Source organism: Drechmeria coniospora, chromosome 02, assembly GCF_001625195.1.
Source record: "Drechmeria coniospora strain ARSEF 6962 chromosome 02, whole genome shotgun sequence".
NCBI classification, from domain to species: domain Eukaryota; kingdom Fungi; phylum Ascomycota; class Sordariomycetes; order Hypocreales; family Ophiocordycipitaceae; genus Drechmeria; species Drechmeria coniospora.
The window spans coordinates 8,714,724-8,734,851 of NC_054390.1; the positions used below are offsets into that span (position 1 = coordinate 8,714,724).

The window sequence follows — 20,128 nt, forward strand, 5'->3', positions numbered from 1 at the left end:
TGGGTTTTCTTAACCGTACTGTACTCGAACGTGGCGGCGTGGAACTGGTGGAGCTAGATACGTTTGACACTCTCAGCCCGCTTCGGAACCAAGTCTTCCCGGCCATGGGTATCTCTCTGCAATCGATGACGTGCCGCTGGCGGCAAAGGTAAGAGACAGATTATACGTCCTGTGGTCCTGGTACGCCAGGATGCCGACCGGCAAAAGCGTCAACTCGTGTGGAGGGGACGTTGATGTGCATCCGTCGGTTCACGTGGCTCACCGCCACCACCAACACCTGCGCAACGCATCCTCACCAGTTCCTGAATCGGGAGGTCAAATGCCGAGGCAGCAGCACACGTATTCGAATATGCACTCGGTACCGTGTACTCGCAATGTCGTACGTCTTTCGCGGGAGCACTCGGTCTCACAGGAACCCTGCTTGATACGTTGCGTGACAGGCAGGGGGATGGTGTAGGGATGCCTTGCGCTCATGGTTTCAAGCGCTCCATCCGGCTGTTGGTGCCATGAGCTCAATGACTGCGCTCCCATCCTCCGTTCCAAGTCTCGAGGTTACCTGCAGGCGAGGAATAACCGACTGCACGACGAAACGACAAAGGGCGAGCCCTGATGCCTCGCACCGTACTGGTGACGGAATGCAGGCCGAACATTCGGTTGTGCTGGACGGATGATGCAACTCCTCGCAGGAGGAATAGGAGGACGCGCACTTTCTAGATACCAATGCGGAGGCTTGACGACGACGAACTCGGTGCGTGGCAGTGCACCACCAAACAAACGCATGCTTCCGGGGGGAAAGAATGCCGGGGGAAAGAATGGTCCGAGACGATACGGGGACGGTTCGGCGGCCGGCCTTTGCCCTGGGTCGCAATAAGGCACACCGCAGTCGACGTTGGACGAAGCGCGTTGCCCCTGTAGCAGCGGCACGGAAGCTGCCAATAGCCGGCGAAGATGCAGGTAAATGCGTACAGTGCAATGTCCGCGGTGATTGGCATGGATCTCGGCGCATCTCCGACGGAGACGACGGAATTGTTGCCACATCGATTCGAGGCCGTACGTGGTACGGAGTACTTTTCATTCCATCGTCGTCAAGGTGCCCCTCGGACTCATCGTACCTGGACGTTCCAGGACGCATGCTATGTGCACCGGGACGGACTCGCCACCTTCTTGGGTGCCGACGGCGACTTGTTCCGAGAGGGTCAAGACAGCAACCGACGGGAAGGGGTGTCCACGCAGGTTGCTCATCACATCCGGGCTCGCCTATGTCGTGTCATGCAGAAAGAAGGGTGCCGCCGGTTGGCAGTTGCCCGCACCACCAGAGGGGCCCGTCAGCAAAGGGGCCAAAGGGTCGACAAAGGGTCGACCCGTCCGTCGTCCTCGGCCGGGGTGATGAAATGATTGTGCTCGCACAGCTACCGGTGAAGTGGCAACAAGGCGAATGGACGTCGCCCGACCTCGGCCACATGGTCCACGGACGTGCTGACCAAGAATCCCTGCCGGTCTCGACGGCCCGTTGGTGAGCTCGGGCTGGGCAGCGTGGATGCCGTCGATGCCATGGGGACGTCGTCATTCGGTGCCCGGTGATGGACGGAACAAAACGGAACGAGGAGCCAGCAAACGGGCTTCCGTCCAGCTTCGACGTCAGGCCATCCTCTGCCGCAGGAGATGAGACAACTGGCCCGAAAAGGGGATGATCCGTGACGGAGGACGATGACGAGGCGGTGGAGCGTACTGTACACGTGGACGATGGATTGCCCCGTGCATCGCTTCGTAGCTCGTCGTGGAGGAGAGGAGAATTCGGTGCCTGAGGAACGAGGTCGATGCAGATCCATACAGGTTCTCACTGCCTGCTTTGTCCTCGCCCAATCCGGCCAGCGTTGCTCGTGGCAGATGGGGGAAGGAGGGGGGTAGGCGAAACGCGCGCTGTTGGCCGAGACAACCGCCAGCACGACCACAGCGCACGACGCACCTCACCGCAGCACAAGGGCACGCCCAAGCCAGCGGCGCCTCTGAGGCCTCGCTCGATGCTCGAGGCGACGCAGACCTTGCCGGGTTTGGCCTTTCTGACGGGCGAGTCGCCTGACGCAGCGGGGGAAGCGGTCCTCTCGCTTGCCAGCTGGCCGAAGATTCCTTGATTCATCGACGAAGCACACTGCTCCCCGACAGTAGGAGGCATGCGTTTTAAAACACGGACACGAAGGGCAGCGACGTCACCTGCCGACCCGGGTTCCTCGACCGGTAGGGCGTACCGGGGCGCAGACAAATGGGAAGCGTCCGCCTGGGTGTCTGTACGTCTGCCTGCCTGCCTGGTTGCCTTTGCTTACTGGCTGGCTTATCTGCTTCCTCGCCAGTTTGTGTCGTTTTATCCTGCAGGGCAATCGGCACCAGTCATGCGATTCTACCCTCCGCTCGGACAAGTCCAGTCTTCTCGCTCACGGACCTGCGGGACAACCAAGCGAACGAAGCTCGAACGAAGCTCGAGCCCATGGCCTGCCCCTACTCGAACGCACACGTATAGTGCAAGACACCAGCGCCAAGCACGGTGTACGCTTCATACCATGGTACCCTTGGGTGCGTTGAGAGGTGTCGATGCATGGCACGGTACAGCTGCGGGTTCATCTGCCATTCGTACCCTTGCATGCACTTGCACTTGCACTCCCGTACACGTACGTACGTTGTACGTGAACAGGAGTGGGAACACGCGCCACGGAACGGAGCACAGCACGGATATCATGGCTGGACAATCGACATATCGGGGCGGCGACCATTCCCGCCCAGGCACAAACAAACCCCCCCACAAGGGGCCAGGAAACACCAGGGTCCATGGCTCTGCGGTTGGTCCCCGACGTTGGCTGGCAACCTGCTAGCTTCCATCCGTCACGCACTTGTACCCTTACCGCGACGCACCAACGGCCAACGTACATGCAGGTGTGATTGCAGGTGCATGAACACAAGAATGAAAAGTGCCTCGGTGCCTGGTACGTACGTACATGACGGCCACGCAGTCGGCGATGTGGCGAGGTATTTTGGGCTGCGAGTTCTCCCCAAGGCCCCCGGGGTCTCAGCTTGTGGCTTTCCCGGTTCCGTTCCAGCGCCCGAGCCAGAGGCCAAAGAATGCGGGAATCCTGTTGGTTCCGTGGTGCCCACGGCTGCTCAGAACCACTCGCAGCACCACCCACCGTACGGAGCACTCCCAAGGCCGTCGCGGTGCCCATCCGATGGGCGACGGGTATCGTGCCCCAGAAGCGCCTTTGGTCCGTTGGCGGTTACTCTGGAACCTCACCGGCGAGGTACCGATGCGTGTACGAGGATGGGGGATTGGCTACTGGTGGTACGGAGTGTTGTGTGTGTAGGTGTGTTTTCGACATTGAAGAATGCATGCCATGTTACTGGCCTCTCACCATCGGTGTCTAGGTAGGCGTACTGTACATGTATGTAGGTAGGTGTGCGTGTACGAGGTGCATACTACTAGGTACTAGGAATACCTTAGTAATTACCTAGTAAAGTTCTCCCAGGGGCACGGGGAGGTCCCGACTACCTAGTACCTACGGTACTAACCAAGTACTAACCTAGTACCAACTACTAGGGAACTTAGTACCTCGTACCCAGTACTAGGTTCCCAGTGCTGTACGGAGTAGACTAAATCCCAGTACTGTACGAGGTCCTAGGGCCCAGTACTGTAGTACTAGGCATGCATGAGACGGTGTGAGATGGACCGGACTGCGGGCGGAACAAACAGGTGTACTGTAGAGCGGTGCGCTGTACTTGTACATGTACAGTACATGCATGTTCCCTCTGACCGGTGTGGATATCCAGGGGTGGCATGGGTGTCGTACCGACTCCGTCGTCACTCCCGAGTGCCGAGTCCCTCTCAGCTCAGCCTCCAAGTACAGGCCCGGGTGCATGTATTAGATGCCTCTCGCCACTGGTACAACTAGAAGTAGGGTTACAGTACATGTACAGGGCACCTAGGGATGCCAGCACCAGCAAGTAAGATACTGACATGTACATAAACAGGCCCCTGTAACAAGTACAACTACAATTATGGCTACTGCACATGTACAGGGCACCTAGGGATACCAGCACCAGCAAGTAAGATACTGACATGTACATGAACAGGCACCTTGTAATAAGTACAACTACAAGTACTCCGTATGGCTACTGCACATGTACCTACACTGCACCTAGGGAATACCAGCACCAGCAGCAAGCAAGGTACTAGGAAGGTAGGTACTGACATGTACATAAATCGACACCTTGTAGTGGCCATGTACCAATCTGCCTACAGCGACAGACGTTCAAGTACACACACGTACATGTACGTTCAAGCGCCAGTATAAGTATTACTTGCAAGGTACATGCATGGAGTCCATGTACGTTCATGTTACTCGCATGTACTCCGTACATGTACTCGTCACGCCCGCATGCCACTTAAGAATCGACCTGCTCGACATCACAAGTTGACGCCAGACGCCGAGCCCTCGTCCCTCGAGAGCAAAGCACGACATCTGATGCACCAACGCCATTCCACAACGCTCGTTTCACCAGCTTGACAGCCATCCGTCCCCATTCCGCCTGAGCACGGCGTCTCGTCAGCAACGTTACCTCGCTTCCACTCGGCCTGCTCTCTCTCGCCGTCTGCCTGGACGATTTACCACTATATATTCGTCTCCTCGCCTCCAGCCGGCCGCCGCCTCGTACATCTTTTGCAGAAACGAACGCTCTCCCCATCCTGCCCACGACGGCAGCAGAAAGCGGATCGATCAGGATGTGCAACTACATATACGTCCGTCGATGCCCCTCCCCGTCGTCGATGCCCCTCCCCGTCGTCGATGCCGCTGACGACGTGGCCCAACAGAAGGAGCTGAGCTGCCAGCACCATTACCACCTCGTCCAGTCGTGGTGCTCCAAGTACATCGAGACGCAGCGTCGATGCCCGCCGACGGTGGTGAGCAAGCAGTACTGGTACGAGATCCGGCGGCGGTGCGCAACGCAGCCAGCCACGGGCATCCATCGATTGTGCTACCGACGAATGCTGACTCTGGCCGCCTCGCAGGGGAAACGACATCTGCGGTACGTCATGGTTGCCATTGCTCCCGGCGGCGCCTTGAGCATCGCTCGCCTCCGGCTACCGACGGTACCTCTGCTGACGCGGGCGGAACCTTGTTGCAGCGGCCTGCCGTGAGCGGCAGCAGCCCAGCAATCATCCTTGGACAAAGATGATTCGACCGCAGCAGGCCAAAGTCGGCCCTCTACCACATCAAGTCCCTGCGTAGCGGCTTGCTCGGCATCCGACGAGGAAGCTCGTCGGACCTCATGCAGACGGTACAGTCGAGAGGCACGCCGTCCTCGCCACGGCGGCCGCGAAAGGATGCGAACCCGGCCGCAAGCGACGGCACGCCATCCCATGGAGGCGCCTTTGCGCACGCGGCCAAGAGGACGAATCGTTGGACGACGCCCCGGCCATCGGCCAAGGGGGACTGTGGCGGCAAGAACGGAAGACGATCGGCACGCACCTTGGCTCGAAACACCTCACTCCCGCGACGGCGACGGACACGACCAGCAGGCTTGGTTCGACACGGACGCTTCACGGGTGCACGGCGACGGATGATTGACGGCATGTCGGGGCAAGATTGGATCTCATTGGGTGCGAACCTGACGTGCATTTTTGGACGCCGCCGGCCATTTCCTACGGCCTCGTGGTGCATATTTCTTTGTTGTTTTGCTTCGCGCCATGGTGACTCCCGGCGACGGGTGCCATGGCAAGGCGCCGTGGACACTGGGCGAGCGCACGGGACCGAATGGAGGAAAGGTAGCAGGCAGGCAGGCACCAATGGACACTTTCCACCTCGGCCCAGGGAAAAGGCAAGTTGTGAGAACGCGCACGGCAGGGCTTGGGTTGGCCAAGTGCGTGTCCAGATCCGGGTCCAGGTCCAGGTCGCGAGGCGGCCGTCGATGCCCATGGGGTCGAGGGTCGAGGGTCGAGGGCCGAGGGTGGTACTGGGCCCCCGGTTTTCTTCGTGCAGGGAACCTCCGGGTGTGGCATGCCATGCCAGCATACATGGCACTATGCGTTTTGAACCATCTCGTCGGGACGAGCTTTGATTGATTGCGTTGGCGTTGGCACGAGCCTGGCCAACGACGGCCTTTGATCCGGACCACGAGCGTTTTACTCGGCGATCGGCCTTGTTTTTTTCTCCCCTCCCTGCCGGTTTCCGCTCGTGCATGGATTCGGTAGGTGAATTATCAATGCCTGATTTCACCTTTAGTTGCTGTGCAGCACGGAGCAAGCAAGTACCTGTACGTACACCCACCGTGCTCCGTACAGGTACTGGCTGGCAGTCCGAGCTGTGCTTGTGCATTGCATTCGTACTGTGGGCTATTCCTGGCAGTACGGAGTACAAGTACAGCAAGTACTAGGTACCTAGTAAGTAGTAATACTTGCTGCACGGGATAGGACAGCTCGCATGGATTCGTAGCCTGGCCTTGGCGTTTCGCCGTGACGGCAGCCAAGTATTAGTTATTACTTTGCAGCTGCTTGTACTCACTGCCAGCACCCATGTGCTTTTTTGCTCCCAGATCGGAGCACTGTATAGGTAGTAATAGCAACCAAGGTAGCGGTACTTGCTCCCGCAGAAGTCATGGTGCCCTTGCAAAGAGTGCAGTGCGCGTGTGCCTGAGTAGGTGCTCGTGCTCCAAGTAGTACATGCACCGTGCTCCGTGCAAGTGCCGCTACGGCACTCCTCAGTACTGCCATTCCAGGCTCGGCGGCATGCTCGTTGAGGCCTCGTCGGACGCCGTTGAGGCCTCGTCGGACGCAACGGTTCACATGCGCCATGTCACCCTTTCCCGGTACTACATGGCATCGACACTTGCAGTACGGCACATGTGCACGCATGCATTGTCCTGCCGCGCCTGTGCATGGCGGCGTGCAAGTGTCGACTCCGAGTCTCCGTGCAGCTGTACTTGGTACGCGTACGGTTGTGTCTCAAGGCGCCCTGAGCCACCATGGCGTGGAACCTCGGAGGTATGAGTTTGTTGGACACAACGTTCTTCTGGTTTTATTAGCATGTCATGTCAAAGGATGCACGCACGCCCTTTCGGAGCTGGCCATTCGAAAAATGACGCGCCGATCGCCAGCTCCGTTTCCGAGTCGCCGGCCATTCATGACGAGCTGACGAGGCAACTATGTGCACTGGCACTGTGCGCAGGCGGCCGACTGTGCCTGCTTTGCCAAATTCTTTTCTTTTTCCGGCCAAACTTGGGTTTGCGTGTACATTTCTGCGTGTGTAGTTGTATGTGTGTGTGTGTGTGTGTGTGTGTGTGTGTGTGTGTGTGTGTGTGTGTGTGTGTGTGCTCGTGTCCATGTGTGTCTGTGTCTGTGTACTTATTTGCATTGCATGGGTGTTTGTGGGGAGAGGTGGATAACACCAGGCGTTGGGCCAAGTGTGAATGGGGTAGCATGGAGGAGAATGAGGAGAATGAGGAGATGGGGAGATGGGGGAGATGGGGTTTGTTGGTGGAGATGGATTGGCGGGGGCCGAGGGACCCCTCCGACGCAAGCAAATACTTACAAGCAGCATGCAAGGCGAGCACGAGCAGCAGCAGCAAGGATCGCATGTCAGCATCGTGCTGGCTGCTGCCGTTGCTGCTGCTGCTCCTCGCCTGTTGCTTTGCCTGAGACCAACTGCACGCCATCATCTCCCATACCGGCTGCTGCTCGGGTCCCTGTGCGCCGAGAGGCCGCAGCGTTCATTGCAGGAGGGCACTAACCAATGTCTCCCAGCCCTATTTCCGTCCTGCTGGGTCTCGATGCCGGGGGGGGGTGGCCAGGGGGGAGGTTGCCGTCGTCCTAAGCAAGCTTCCTCGCCCTCGCAGGTCAGTCGCAGGAGGCAATGGGAGGTATGCAAACGCACCAACGGGGCCACGATCGTGGTGCAAGTCTTCCGCAAGTGTACATGTACGTACAAGTACATGCATCGACGCCGCGCGAAAAGGTCGACGCTTCGTCGCCCGTTTCGCCCGCAGCGGCCAGCGGAGGCTTGAGGCTGACGGGAGGAGTGCGCCACGATTCCCGCATTTGTTTTTTCGGTGCCGGGGGGACAGGGGGGACGAGACGAGAGAGAGACGTGCGGCCCAAGGTCTCGCGTCGAAAGGGAGGGGCGGGAATCATCTTGGGCCGGACCGGAACGAGGGAGGGAGAGCGGTGGAAGCCTGCACTAGGGACGGCTGCTGGAGACGGCTGGAGACGGCTGGAGACTGCTGGAGACTGTTGGAGACCTGGAGACTGCTGGAGATGGCTGGAGACGGCTGGAGACGCTGGAGACGGCCGGAGACTGCTGGAGACTGCTGGAGACTGTTGGAGACTGTTGGAGACTGCTGGAGACTGCTGGAGATGGCTGTGAAAACATGAGCAACGATTCCGGTTCCCACGGCCAGGCCCCCACAGTGGCACGCACACCAGTATAAGCATACACCACCGAAGCACATGCATAGGTACCTAGTATACAGTACGTGCCAGTACTGGGTCGGTAAGTAACCTGGAGCATAGCCTACCCGTCTGCAGTAGGCGTTCTGTCGGTGCAAGTGCCAAGGAGTCAGTATATCCGTCGTAGCGCATATGCTGTGTATGCAAGTACATGTACATGCAATGCACACTTGCTTACTTGCTTGTACCTGAGCCCCTCACCATGGCGTCTTGTATGTCGTCGTGTCTCGCTCGCCTCTCTGCGAGCACGCGCACGCGAGAGCGAAGATCACCACCAGATCAAGAATAAGTCAATCGTCTGCCCCCCGTATCCCTCGTGGGAGGGCAAGCATTTCGAATCACACGGTCAACGCCACGTGAGTTGCACCCGTCGACGTGACGTCTGTGCCGCGGCAAAATGCCGACGACGCCTCTCCCTACTCCAGCCGTCGCACGGCACAATACCTCCTGCACTGAGCTGCACGTTGCTTGCGCCTATGAGTGCGTGCTCGAGTGCGCATCTGCGCCTGCTGCATCCAATGTGCTGGCCTGGGAGCGGCTCGCCAGAGTCCCGGAGGCCTGGTCTTTGGCGCACGGCTGGACCAGAGGCCCCGAAGCCTGCATCATCCGCCGTCTCATCGGCGATACAGACGAGCCCTTGGCTGCATGGAGATCGAGGCTAGCGGCCAACCGACGGCAGGCAGCGTTGCGAAGAGTCCAAGCCTTGCATGCCCACGGCCCGGGGCCTGCACGCTGCAGCCAATGCCCGAGTGCATGGCCGGCTTTTTCGTACACTGCCGCGAGAACGGAGTAGACCTCCTACTAGGGAGTGCCCCGGGGTGAGGATGCGTACTGTCCATGAATATTGCGTACATGTACGGAAAACAAAGTGCTGTGCTGCTTTGTACACGTGACGGAGTGCGTAGTCGAGTCTCGGTGCATGCGTAGCACTTAAGTGTGCGAGCACTATGCGGAGTGCATTGCAACCTTTTGCTCCGAATCGATCGCACGCATCGCACAGAATGCGCCTCGACAAGAACTGGAGTATACCGCCAATCAGATACTCGTCTCGCGGCACTAAACCATACCATCTCGTCCAGGTCCGAATGAAAGAAAGCGTCAAGTCAGCTATCCGGCGTCGTGCCCATCGTCCTTGTGCGCTCAAATGTCTTGACACGGCTAGTAGAATGACCGACGCCTCTGAGGCAAGAAAGAAATGATCCATGCCCGGTGGCATCACCTGGGAAAAGTGCCGTGACGGTGGCGGAAAACAAAGTACGGAAATGTCAGATTCTCCCACAAGAAATTCGCGGTATAGGGTATATAGGGTAGGGTAGTGCTTGGTGTGTCGTAGGGTCGATTGCCTGACTGCCATGCATGACGTGACTGTTGCGCAGCAGGACGGTGGGCATCATTCTCCATCAAGGAAAAACGGCAGGCGCTCCGTGCTACCTTTGGGTTTCGTTCCCATCCCGTTTGCATCTGCGCAACGATGCATGGAGTCGTCCTGACCGGGTTGCCAAGGATTCCGCCTTCACCATTGCACGGCTCTGTCGGCGAGCGTCTTTTTCGTCACATGGTCCGGTGACTTCTCACGAGCCACCGGGGACGAGTACGGTCCATGCTGGACCGCGTATGCTTTCAAAAGGGCGGCGCCGAGTGCTGTTTTCTCCAGTTCCGCCTCCAGCAATTCTTCGTCGCACGTTGCCACGATGCGCCGAATCTCCGTCGAGCTCGGCGCCGGTCGTGGCGGGGGATCGGCCGTCTGGCTTGGCACGAAGCGGTACCGGCGCAGGGGCTTCCTCAGGGTTTGGCAGACCCAAGTCGTCCGACGAGGTGCATCGATGGCTGCGTGGATTCCCCTCTCAGCGAGATGCCGCCTGGGTTGGCGGTTCGTTGGCGGCCCTTGCCCGACATGCTCACCACAAAATCCGTCCACAGCCGCCTCGCTTGGCACCGTATCTGGAAGCGCGCTCGGGACCCATGCGGAGCAACGCGGAAGCTGGCGAAGAGAGTGAGGGCAACGGAAATCTACCCGTCGAGAGATGTCGCTCGTCACCGCCTCGAGGCACCCCCAGCTCCTGGGATCCGTGACGGACCTCACGCTGATCCAGTCGGGGCCGACGAGCAAGTGAAAGGGGAGACTGATTCCATTCCGGGCCAGGATCGTGTCCAGCTCCCCCTTGAGTCTCTTCCATTCGTCCTCGGACCCGTCAAAGACCCAGACGCGATCCCTGGGAACATTGGCCTGCCTCCACAGCGCCGCCCTCTTCGCCTTTGGTAGTAAGAACGGCCTCTCGTCCCTGTGGTTTTTGGCGGCGAGTTTGACGTCGTCCGTGAGGACAACCACCGCACCTATGGGCGAGACACCAGGGCCTTGGGCGAAAAGAATGTGCCTCAGGAGCGCCAGGTGTCCCGTGTGGGGTGGGTTGAACGAGCCCGGAAACAGGAGAATATGATTTGGAGGACCATGGGGTCGGAGCAGCGGCGGATCGTGGGCCGCCCTGCCGTTGAAAGGACGAGACGGGCCATCCAAGGAAATTCCCTGGTTCGTCGCCGCTTGCTCAACAAAGTCGGCAAGGAAAAATCGAACCATGCTCGGCGAATCCTGTCGCAGCAGCGGTGAGGCGGACGCCATGTCGGTTGCGCACCCTCGTCGACGATTTGGTTGCCGAGAAGTGAATGAGGTGATGGAGAGGCCAGGCGAGAGCCCGAGTCCGAGGGAGATCTTTGCCAGCGGAGCGAACAGGTTTATGGTGGTATTTTGAAAAAGGGAATTAAGGAAGGCACGATAGGCGGTCGAAGAGGATGGATGCGGGACGACGAGCCGATGCGGTCAAGTCGGTACAGTGAAGGCACTGTGCTGCCCCTCTTGCGTTTGATATTCACTCATGACATGCTAGGGCAATACAGTCAACAACTCCTAGGCTCCCGAGGACGCCGTTGGTACGATGGATGCGCGTCGGTCACGGTGATTGATTCTCCAGCGCTCGAGCGTTTGCCGCGAACGAATGTAGAATCGGTTCCTCTGGGTGTTGTGTAGTGCCGCCTCGCCTTTCGGCTCACCTCGACGCTCTGGGAGCCCGGCGAAGCATGGATTGCTGCATCGGAAAATTTGCGAACAGATCTCGAGCTGCGGCAACACCAGTCCTCAAGTCCAAGTGAGAAAAAAATCCGGCCATCGTGCTGCTGCCACATTGTTCATCAGTGACGGCCGGTTGACCACGACAACACGGGGGGCGGAGGGTGCCGGGCAGGACCCCGGAGAGCATGGCCAATTCTCGCTCTACAAATAAACATCAACGTTCCAAGTGCGTAGGCATTCACCCGATGAAGGTGGGTGACGGCCGGCTGACCGTGACGACATTGGGGGGGTGCTGGGCAGGGTCCCGGAGAGCGTGGCCAATTCTCGCTCTACAAATATGAACGTTCCAAGTACGTCGGCGTTCACCCGATGAAGATGGGTCAAAGCAGGAGGCGATTGCGTCTTGTCGTCGTGATGCATCGTGCATCGTGGCCTTGCCATTCGCTCCCTGCAGCGCACGTCGCTTGGCATTCATCCTTCTCGTTGTCGTAGACGAAGCTCGCCGGGGAGGTAGAGAGGGACAGCTTGGACACCCGGCGTCGTAGCTGGCCAACCGGAGAGAAAGGCCCTGCCGTTCGGCAGTCGAACGAGGCGTGTTCCCATGGCTGTTTTTGTGGTACAGTTTCATCCAGCGGCGCGAGCATTGCTTGACTCCCCCCATCGTCAAAGGAGGATGGAAACTCATGAATGAGACGGGCGTTGGCAGCATGTGCATCACGCGTCCAAGACGTTCGGGAAGAGACCAGGGACCCTGGTGTGAACGTTGCCGTCCGGACAGGGGGCGTCGCGGGAGTCGCCAGTGGTTCGCTTCGGGCTGAGACAGGCGAGCTGGTGATGTCTCACCGTTTCAGCACGCAGAGCCGTGGTGACAAGGTCGACGGAGGCCCGAATACGAAGCCAGCAAGGTGACGGGCGCACAGGCAGTTGGTTGCCGTACTCGCTGCAGTCCAGGCTCGCGCTCATGCTCGGATTCGTCAGTCAAGGTTGAGATGGAGGGAGGCGTCATCGAGCCGCCTGCGGCCAGGACTCTGCGTTGGCATGGCACCTGCAGCGTCTTTTTCGCCTCGTTGTCCGATGGATCTGGCCGGTGGCGAGGTTGTGCAGGAGACGAGGGGCGGCATCGTCATATTGCTCGCAGGAAGCGTCGGGCGGTGCGCTACCATGTACGCACTGTACCTGTACGTGCACTGCTTCTAGGTGCAAGTGTACCAGCAAGTACACGTACAGTACTGTATGTGCATGCCTGAGCTTGGCTGCACTTGTAGCCGTGTCTGTCTGGTGCCTGGCGCAAGTAGTTGTACATACCAAGTAATAATCCGAACTTGTAAGTAGTTGATCCGAATGAGTAAGTATTACTGTATGTACCTAATCCCTCAGGGTTGGGTAAGTGCAGGTATTGATACTCAGGTACGGAGTACATGTACAACGTACTGTACGTGTAGGCAGACACCAAGTTACAAGTAATCCGTTTGTACTTACTCCGTACATGTGCTTTACAACTAGGTGTACGGAGGACATTTACAGTACATGGAAATGCACAGAACTCGTGGGTACCTGACGCCAGCAAGTTTCCAGGACTCGTGCAGCAAGTACTGTAATACGCTTCACTGGCGTACATGTCCTACACTGGAGCGTACCGGAGCAGTAGTGTCTTGTTTGTGTGCGAGAAAAAAAACACACACTGCTGTACATGCAAGTACATGTAAACCTACTGTAAGTACAAGCAGTATTACGTTGCAGCACAAGCACCGTGCTGTGCCGAGAGCTTTGGGCTTGTATTTGAAGTAAACGAGAAAAATACGATATGCTCCATACAGGCATGAATGAATCAAAAAATACTTGTTACGGCACAGCACGGAGTACTTGGTGCGTACCCTGAGCTGCGAGCTTGTCGACGATTTGGGACAAGTATTAATACTTACGAGCCCGATGAAGTATACCTTACTAGGTATGTACCTTGATACCCGCAAGTGTAGGGACCAGGTACTCCGTCCGCGGTGCCATTGCTTGAATGTCCGGGGGCTAGCGCTGCGTTAAGCTCCCACGGAGCTGCACCGGATCCACCATCCCAAGCAGCTCCTTTCGCCTACCTACTAGGTACCTAGTACCTACTGTAGGTAGCCAGCAAGGTGCCTTTGTTCGCTGCCAAGCGACGGCGCCAACGAGCTCCTACGGGCACTAACTCAAAATAATTCTCCCCCTTGCTCGTGATCCGTACTTGGGTACCTAGTACTTACACCTACAGTACATACAGCTACATAGGTACGGAGTACAGTACTTGCAACTGCAGTACTTGCAACTACAGTATTTGCAACTGCAGCACTTGCAGCTACAGTACTTGCAACTGCAGTACTTGCAACAACTACAGTACTTGCAACTGCAGTACTTGCAACGACAGTACTTACAACTACAGTACATGCACGTGCATTACGGTACGGCGCGATCGCTACCGCGTCGAACGCGACCGACAGCCTCTGGGTCCATCGCCGTGAGCGGGGTGAAGCACAGGTACTGTACATCGTACCCAGGAAATGCTGGTAGAGGTACGGCAACGCAGGTATCGGCACCATCACCGCCCATGCATCCGTACTACGGAGGCGCGGAGTCGAGCGCCGACGCCTCGAGGTACCGCGACTAGTGCGAGTAGGTGACAGATCTCCCGAGAGCCCACCCCGCCCACCAACGCTGCTGGTACGGCGCGGGTACATGGATGTACTTGCTGTACGTCCTGCGGTGTACCTACTAATAACCTGCGACCCTACCAGTCTTTACCTGGGGAACGCCCGCATGCATGTGCTTTGCAAATTTCTCCCTCTCCCACTCTGCTCGTTCACCAGTCACCACCGTTGCGAGCACACGTTACGAGTGCATTTTCACCCTTTCGCCGCCGCCCAGCCTGTCGTTTGCCGCCCGCCCTTCCTCGCCGTGCCGTCGCGGTGCAGCCCGTTCCGGATCGAGACCTTGGCGTCGAGACGCATGTCTCGAGCCTCTTGGCTCGCCCTCCACCGTCGACGTTGGGCGGAGCTGAGCGTGCGACGGAGCAGAGCCTTTGATCGTTGATGGCAAAAACCGAGCCAGCGTAGCTCGTGACGAGCGACAGGTTCTGCGCAAAATCCGGGGTCGCCCGTCATCGCCTGTTCTGGTCGCCGACCAACCAAAGTCAAAGGCAGAGAGGCCCCTACGGCGGGCTGCCAGAGCGCTGCTAGCAGCTAGGTTGGTCGCACTTTTCAGGCTAAAAACGCGCGCCACCATGGATCCGAGGCACCGCCAACACCAACACTTTCAACCCCAGCCAGCGGCCGCACCGCCTACACCACCAGCACCGCCGCCTGCCTCGTCGGCCGCCAGCCATCCGCATCATCACCAGCAGCAGCAGCAACAACCTGCTCAGCATCCCCATCCCCACTCTCGACCTCACTCTCACCCTCACCCTCCGCACACGCACCCTCACCCGCACCCTCCTCACCCTCCTCACCAGCATCCTAACCCTCCTCACCCGCATCCTCACCCTCATCCGCACGTCCCTGCCCTGCGCCCCGAAGCCGACTACGCGCAGGGCAACGCGGCCTACGCTGCTCGACCGACGGCGTCCCCGTCGCCCGCCTCCAACCATTCGCCCTTTCTCGCTCGCCAGCCGCCTCCCTATGCCGGTCCCGACCACCGTCGCACGTCCGACACGCCCTACTACCCGCCGGCCGCGCGCTCGAGCCTGCCCGACCTAGGCCACGCCCGTGCCCAGAGCGTGTCGTCGCTCTCGACGAGGGAGCCGAACCGCAGCATGCCACCGCCGACGTCGCCTCCCCAGCCGGGAGCCCCCCCTCACCATCACCCGCACGGCCAGGGCTTCGGGCCGCCGCCCCCGAGGCCGCCGCCGCTCGCCGTCGGGCCCCCGAGCGCCTTCCCCTCGGGCCGGGAGCTGCCCGCGCTGAGCTCCATCACGCGTACCGGCAGCGTCAGCAGCTCCATGTCCATCTCCTCCATGCTCGGCGGGCCCCCGGTCTCGCGAGAGTCGCAACCTCCGCCCGGTCCCGGCCCTGGCTATGCCGGCCCCGTCCACGCCTCGCCGCGCATGCACTCGGCCTCGTCCGACTACCCTCCGTTCCGACGACCCCAGACGCCCGAGCACCCACGACCCTACGACCCTCGAGGAGGCGCCGCGCCGTCCCCCCACGGCACCCACTACGCGACGCCCGAGGTGCAGCAGTACGGCACGCCGCACGCCGGGTACCCTTCGCGACACCCGTCCGTGTCCGCCGAGGCGGCGAGGGACACGACCAAGATGTCGGCTGGGCCGCCGCCTCCGCCGCCTCCGCCTCCGCCGGGAAGCCAGCAGTCCTACGCCGCCATGGGCGCGCGATCCATGGACATGTCGAGACCCGAGGATCCATACGCCCGTCGGGAGGACGTGGGGCGGCCGGGGATCGAGTACAACCCCGAGCGTTCGGGCATGCGTCCTTACTCGTTCGACGATCGCTACCGCGTCGAACGCGACCGACAGCCCCCGTCCGAGAGGGATCGCGACGCAAGGGAGCGTGCCTACTCGGCCAGCGATGCGCCGCGGCACATGATGTCGCCGCACGACATGAGCCACTCGGAGCCTCTTCACGCCCACCCGCCTCCCTACGGCCGACCGGCCGACAACCGCGACCAGCGGGATGCTCGCGATGGGCGGGACGCGCGGGACGCACGAGAGGCACAGTGGCCCCGACACGCCGCCGAGCCGAGCTACCGTGCCCCCATGGAGCAGCAGCGAGGCCCCCCCGACTACCCGCCGCCGGCGTCCTACCCGCCGCACCAGGGAGCGGCGTACCCGACGGCACCGCCGGATCGGTACCCGCCCCATCCTCATCCTCCACACCCTCACCCTCCGCCGCCGCAGTACGAGTCGCCCGACCGTGGCCGGATGGACCACGTCTACCAGCAGCAGCACGCCCCCCTCGCCCACGCCAGGGAGGAGCAGCACCCTCCGCCGCCGCCGCCACCGCCGCCGCCGCCCATGGCGTACGGTGCCGGCCATGCGGCGGCACCCTCGTTCGAACCGCTGCGCAGGCCGTCCGACGACCCGGCCGGGCCAGGCCACCACCAGCGAAACCTGCTGGCCGTCCAGGAGATCAACCGCAAGGGGCGCGCGTCTCCCCTGCCCCAGGCGGTCCAGGGGGCGCAGCCTCAGCAGCCCGGCCCCGCGGCCGAGCCGGGCATCAAGAGCGAGTTTGGACGCATGTTTTCCGGCATCGGGAGCGGCGTCAGCGGCATCGGCGTGTCCGCCTCGGCCGCTTCGGGCCCGCTCGCCGGGTACGGCGGCGCGTCGTCGAACCCCAACGCGGCCGCCAAGCGTGACGACGTCGACAGCCCCGCCGTCGAGGGCGGCACAAAGGCCAAGGCGCGAAGGCGGAAGCTGAAGGAGGAGGACAACAGGGACGACGACAGCTCGGGCAGGGCGACGCCGGGAGGCCGAGCCAACAAGCGGGCGAAGGCGCACCAACACCACCACCACCAGTACGCCCTTGCCCCCGTCCTTCAAGGGTTGTCTCACGTGTCTAACCAGGGGCGCAGCCATCACCACCACCACCACCACCACGGCGTCGAAGGCACGCCGTCCCCGGCCGTCGGCGCGACGCCGCTGCGGAACCTCAAGGGCGCGCCCCCGACGGCCTCCCCGACGGACAAGTCGGCGGCGCCTCCGCACCATCACCACCACCACCACCACCACGCGGCGCGCGCACCGGGCGCGCAGGCGAAGCAGATGGCGGCGAGCCCGGCGGCGATGCCGCCGAAGCCCAAGACGACGGTGACGAGCAAGGCGGTGCTCGACGCCGTGGCGAACCGGCCGCGCCATCACCTCGGCGACTTCATCTACGAAGCCGGCCTGCAACCCGGACGGCTGCTGCCGACGAACCCGACGCAGAGGGGCTTCGCGTCGACCCCGAAGCCGCTGCCGTCCGAGGTCATCGACGGCAAGGAGAACTGCACCCTCACCGTCAAGGTGCCGCGCGTGCACCTCTCGTCGGTCGCGCGCGAGGAGATCACGTCGAGGGCCTTCCTCTGGGGCACCGACGTCTACACGGACGACTCGGACGTCGTCGCCGCCTGCATCCACGCCGGCTGGATCAAGGGAGAGTGGGCCGACGACGTCGACGGCTCGATGCTCGACCTCGACGACGGCGACCGGCGCAAGGGCAGGAAGCAGGAGCAGGAGGATGCCGCCGGCGCCGACTCGGAGGGGCTCATCACGTCGCCGCCGGCCTCGGGGCCGCTGTCGATCCCGCCGGATCGAGACCTGCACGTCAACATCCTCATCCTGCCGAAGCTGTACAGCTACGCCGCCATGACGCGCCACGGCATCTCGAGCCGCGAGTTTGGCGGCCGGTTCGGGGACCGTCAGGCGTCCCACGACGGCATCAGCTACATGATCCGGAGCATCCGCTGGGTCGAGAACGGCGGACAGCCGCAGGCTCGGCTCCGCGGCAAGGCACGCAGGGAGCGGATGCGCAAGGCCATGAGGGAGGTGACGACGAGCTTCGGCAACATGCACGGGCTCGAGCCGTCGCGGCAGGCCGACGGCGCCAAGGACCGGACGAGGGCCCTCGTCGGCGAGATTTCGCCCAACTGGCGCCAGGAGGAGACGGAACAGGCCGCGGACAAGACCGAGGGCAGCGGCGGGCGCGAGCCGAGCGAGGGAGACAAGGAGAACCGGCTCCGTCACCCCGCTCACGGCGATGGACCCAGCGACGGGAAGGAGGGGGAGGCGAAGGAGGGGGAGGCGGCACACGGAGCTGCCGAGAAGGCCGCCGACAAGGACGAGTAAGACGGAGGGTCGGGTGGAGGCGCCTGGGATCTTTGCCGGCACAGCAGCAACACGCATGCCTGACGTGCCATTGGAGACAATAATATGCCATTTCTAGTGTACTTTTTACCCCTTTGCTGCGGGTTGCCTACGCTGACATCACCGCTCCGCCGACATCGATCGGTACGGTGCAGTGCGGCAAGGGCATCGGCCGCCGGCCGCCAGCCCCCTCGAATGCGCACAAGTCTCGGTTTCATCCACGACTCCAACGGGGGCGGGCTTTGGGGGCTTCCGGGGGGCGCTTGCGATGAAAAGACGTCGGGTCGGATTCGGCTCGCACAGGTTGAACTGCATCGGAATACCAAGCAAGCTCATGGCCAGCCCGACAGCAGGACTCTGGACCTTTGCGCCGACATGACTTTGACATTGCGTTGAGCGCAGGGCAACGCCCTCTCGGGTCCCCGTGACCTAGGCAGGGCCTCCGAGGCACTCATCAGCATCGCCCATGCTCCCGCGGAGAGCTTGATGAGCAGGTGGCAGCCATAGCGCCATCCCTCCCCTTGGCGTTCCGTGTCTGGGTGGAAGGAAGCCGGCTAGAAGTCGGTGACGCGCCCGTTATAGCTCCAGTCGCCCTGGCTTCCCCAGCGCAGAGGTTCTCGCTTCGGCCCGCCCACTTCGCCCGTCTTCGGGTTGACGTCGCCTTCGAACTCGGGGGGCGCGCCGCGCATGAGGCCTTGGAGGGCGTCGGCGTCGGCGTCGGCGCCCACCTGCTCTTCCGACGTAGCCTTGCTCGGCAGGTTCGCGTCCGCCGGTGCCGATGGGGACGGGTTCACGGCGCCATCGAGGGCTTGAAATGCCGAGGACACGGCGGCGGCACGCTGCAGTCGCTCGAACTCGATTTGCTCGTCGGCGGGCAGCTTGGGGGGTGCGGGGCGAGACTGGAAAGAGGAGGGGCGAACGAAGAGCTTGGGGAGGAGGAGGGCGCGGCCTACAAAGGGCGTGAGACGGGGATGCATGTTGGCCGTTGGCGATGCTGGGCGTGACGAGAAGCCTTTTGCCACGGCAAAGACGTTGGAGCGAACGGAGTACTTGCTCCGTACTCCGTACTCTGTATTTGCTTACGTACACAAAAGCAGGTGGCATTCAAGACACGCCAGAACTATTTTGTGGGGCCCAGAGTAGGATGGACGAAGCCGAGGCAATCGCTGATTACAAGCGTATCTACGGAGTACAACTACTTACTTAAGTACTTACAGGACAGTATTATTAATACTTACTTGCTTGTACAAGTAAGTACTGTACAAGTAAGTACTAGGTACTGTACAACTATACTGACCACATCGCAGTACTTGTACAAGGGCAACTATACTTGCTTGTAGTTGTAGTTGTACTTGGGATAGTTGTACAAATACTTTCCTGGACTGTACTCCGTACAGGCACTTACTGAGCAATATTATAGCAAAAGTACTCCGTACTTGCACGTATATCACGTCTCAAGTACATTTGGGTTCTGTGCTGTAATTAATTATTGCATGTACTTACTTACTTGTACATGCTGTACGAGCATGTGTGCACCTAAAAGTACAAGTATGTATTTAGTACTTGCTTCCTGCTCCTCGAACCTTCAGTACAAGTACATGTATGTACCAGTACTGAATTACCGCGTCTCGCTCTGGCCATCTACCAGCCGCCGCGGCATCTCCCTTGTAGGCATAAATGTACGTGTACTTACTTGTACAAGTGTTTGCAGTAGTAGTATGCATTGCTCCGTACTAGGTATTTTGCTTGGGCTTTG

The 20,128-nt window shown here is 60.5% G+C and overlaps 4 protein-coding genes across 4 annotated transcripts; 2 read left to right on the forward strand and 2 right to left on the reverse strand.

The window, feature by feature from the left end:
• Nucleotides 1-4,765: 4,765 nt before the first annotated feature.
• Nucleotides 4,766-5,612, forward strand: DCS_05513 (uncharacterized protein; the record flags this gene model as incomplete). The annotated part of the gene is made up of 2 exons (XM_040802816.1): nucleotides 4,766-5,134; nucleotides 5,274-5,612. 2 exons carry the CDS (start codon nucleotides 4,766-4,768, stop codon nucleotides 5,610-5,612), a joined length of 708 nt encoding a protein of 235 aa, XP_040657849.1.
• A 4,386-nt stretch (nucleotides 5,613-9,998) lies between these two features.
• On the reverse strand, nucleotides 9,999-11,102 carry DCS_05514 (uncharacterized protein; the record flags this gene model as incomplete). The annotated part of the gene is made up of 1 exon (XM_040802817.1): nucleotides 9,999-11,102. The coding sequence occupies one exon, from the start codon at nucleotides 11,100-11,102 to the stop codon at nucleotides 9,999-10,001; it is 1,104 nt and encodes a 367-aa protein (XP_040657850.1).
• A 6,190-nt stretch (nucleotides 11,103-17,292) lies between these two features.
• On the forward strand, nucleotides 17,293-18,354 carry DCS_05515 (uncharacterized protein; the record flags this gene model as incomplete). The annotated part of the gene is made up of 1 exon (XM_040802818.1): nucleotides 17,293-18,354. The coding sequence occupies one exon, from the start codon at nucleotides 17,293-17,295 to the stop codon at nucleotides 18,352-18,354; it is 1,062 nt and encodes a 353-aa protein (XP_040657851.1).
• A 572-nt stretch (nucleotides 18,355-18,926) lies between these two features.
• Nucleotides 18,927-19,349, reverse strand: DCS_05516 (uncharacterized protein; the record flags this gene model as incomplete). The annotated part of the gene is made up of 1 exon (XM_040802819.1): nucleotides 18,927-19,349. One exon carries the CDS (start codon nucleotides 19,347-19,349, stop codon nucleotides 18,927-18,929), a length of 423 nt encoding a protein of 140 aa, XP_040657852.1.
• Nucleotides 19,350-20,128: the final 779 nt, after the last annotated feature.